At 45.0% G+C, this 2,464-nt stretch overlaps 1 protein-coding gene across 1 annotated transcript in view; it reads left to right on the top strand.

Moving 5' to 3' along the window:
- MITF (melanocyte inducing transcription factor) overlaps positions 1–1,848 on the top strand; it is a 275,417-nt gene extending 273,569 nt beyond the window's left edge. The window contains exon 10 of the mRNA XM_019651338.1: positions 1,694–1,848. Coding sequence (XP_019506883.1) covers positions 1,694–1,807 — 114 coding nt within the window. The 3' untranslated portion in view covers positions 1,808–1,848. The remainder of the gene's footprint in view (positions 1–1,693) is intronic.
- Positions 1,849–2,464: the final 616 nt, after the last annotated feature.

Raw genomic sequence — 2,464 nt, 5'->3', positions numbered from 1 at the left:
TCATTTTTGTTAGTCTCAAGATATCTTTTGATTTCTTCTTTTATCTCATTATTGACACATTCATTATTTAATAGCATGTTATTTAGCCTCAATGTGTTTGGGTATTTTTCACTTTTTTTCTTGTTATTGATTTCTAGCTTCATACCACTGTGGTTAGAGAAGACATGTGAAGGTGGTCTTGCTGTGAATCAAGGCCAGATGCCACCAGAATTGGGCCTGAGGCAGCTTAGCAAAAGACCCAGGGTCCCCTAGACCTGTTGCCACCTGCCAGCTTCCCATCAGGCTCAGCTGCTGAAAGAGGCTCTTTATGTGTGTGGGCTGGGGTAGTTGACCTAGTGTTGAGAGTGCCTTTGGTGATACAGCAGTAGCTGTGTAGGGCAGGGTGCCAGGGAGTCAAAAGGCATGGCCAGTGGTTTTTACAAAGTTAATGCAGATTCAGTTCTTGCCCCAGTGGCCGGCCTGTGACCACTTCACAAAATGCCCTGAGAACACTGTGGTTAGCTTGGGCCCACAGATCCATGAGGGCTGCCCAAGAGAAGATGCAGTGCAAGTTGTGGCTGACTGCCTACCACCAAAAAAATCCCCAGGCCTCTGGAGGCTGTCTTCTCCTGGAAAAGATTTCCACAGCTGTGGGACAAGGCCAGCCACCCAGGGGCCAAGAGTGCCCCCATCCCCCACAATGCAGCACTAGTGGGGTGGGGAGGGGACCCAGGACATCACCAAGGTGGTGGCCACACATAGATTTTACCAGACCAATGCGGTCTCAGGTTTAGCCTTTTGGGGGAGGGTTTAACATAGAAAAGATGGTGCACTCCTATAGACGACACGTGAGGTGAGCTCCACACAGGGATAACGGCTGTTGTCCCTCCTTCCCTCATTACAAAGCCACACAATTCAGCCTTTCCCCATATGTTTCTGGTGCCTTTCAAGTTGCTGCCCCTCCACCAGAGACCAGATGAGTGTTTGCAAGCCCTCTGTGTGTGGGCCCTTTAACAGGAGATCTGGGTTTCCAGCCACTTTTCATCTCACTGGGATGGGAAGACAGGGTCCTCACTGACTTGCATTGCCAGATGTTGTGGGGAATCTTCTTCCTGGGACAGCCCCCTGGGCTGGGAAGTCTGGAGTGGGGCTGGGACCTTTCCCTCTTCAGAGGGGACCTCTACCACTGAAGTGTCTTATTGTTCATCCACTACCTGTGGGTTTGGGGTCAGCCCATTTGGAATCTCCACCCCTCCTACAAGTCTTGATGTGACTTCTTTATATCCTTAGTTATAGGAGTTCTGTTCCACTGGTCATCAAATGATTCTTGAGGTTGATTGTTCAGTCATTCAGTTGTAATTGTAATGTAATCCTGGGAGGCAGCAGGCATAGCATTTACCTAAACCACCATCTCGGACCTTCTCAAAGATCTTCTTATTAGTGTGTAAATCTTGCACAACATTTTAAAACCTGAGTGAATTTCAATTGTTTTCATCTATACATTGGAGATAATAATAGTATCCAGCTAATGCTGTTATGAGGACTAAGATCATACATATAAAGTATGCGGCACACAGTAAGTTCTCAGTAAACTTCAGCCATATTGTAGTCAGTGGGCTCCAGGCAAAGGAGGCCAGAGTCAATGCTTAGGCCCCCCTAGGGTGTAATTCTTCTCAATCGTCTTTTATTTAGCTTTTCCTTTCCTTGCTTTCAGGATAGTAAGATTGAAAGGACTAAGATTGAAAGACACTATTACATTGTTATTCCACAACCATGTAACTCAAAACTGGGGTCCTCAGCCATGAGCCAAGGGGCGAGAAGACTGTAAAAATATGGCACATCTCCTTGGAAAGTCAACTTTACTCAAAGGTAAATAATTTAACATGTTTTTCTTTTGAAATAAACATAGATGTATTATAAAGGAGAATGCAAATTTTACATGAATTTTTAAGAATAGGAGTGGATTATTTAGCTACTTTCTGATCGCAGCTTTAGAAAACCAACTTAAACCAGCTTAAGCAGAAAAGGCATACTGTTCCCATAATTTGAAACTTTGGAAGGCTCTATTTCAGGGACCCAGCTGGATCCAAGGGGGCTATGTTGTTATCAGGAATCTAGTTTTCCATCTTCCCAATCTGTTTTCCTGTGTTGTGTTCATTTGCAGGAAGGTCACCTCTGCTCTGATGGCAATGATGGTATTTGCTCCAGGCTTATGACCCTTGGCATTTGCAATTTCCAAAGGGGATCAAGGACTTCCCACTCTAATGTCCCATGTTGTCCTCTGACACAAGATTTTATCCACAGGACAGAGGAAATCTAATTGGCTAAAGTAACCTGCTTTCCAATGGGGTTAAAGCATCTGGGCCTTTACTTTGACATACCCTCAAGATATGGAAGTGTCAAAAAGGAAAATAAAGCACATTCTGATAGCTGAAGAAGTAGGAGGGGATCGTAGGCAAAACCAACCCTTGTACACCATGCAGAG

The sequence above is a fragment of the Hipposideros armiger genome, unplaced genomic scaffold (assembly GCF_001890085.2).
Source record: "Hipposideros armiger isolate ML-2016 unplaced genomic scaffold, ASM189008v1 scaffold_158, whole genome shotgun sequence".
Taxonomy (NCBI): Eukaryota; Metazoa; Chordata; class Mammalia; order Chiroptera; family Hipposideridae; genus Hipposideros; species Hipposideros armiger.
The sequence above is the reverse complement of the archived record's forward strand: the minus strand, read 5'-3'. Positions and strand labels throughout refer to the sequence as shown.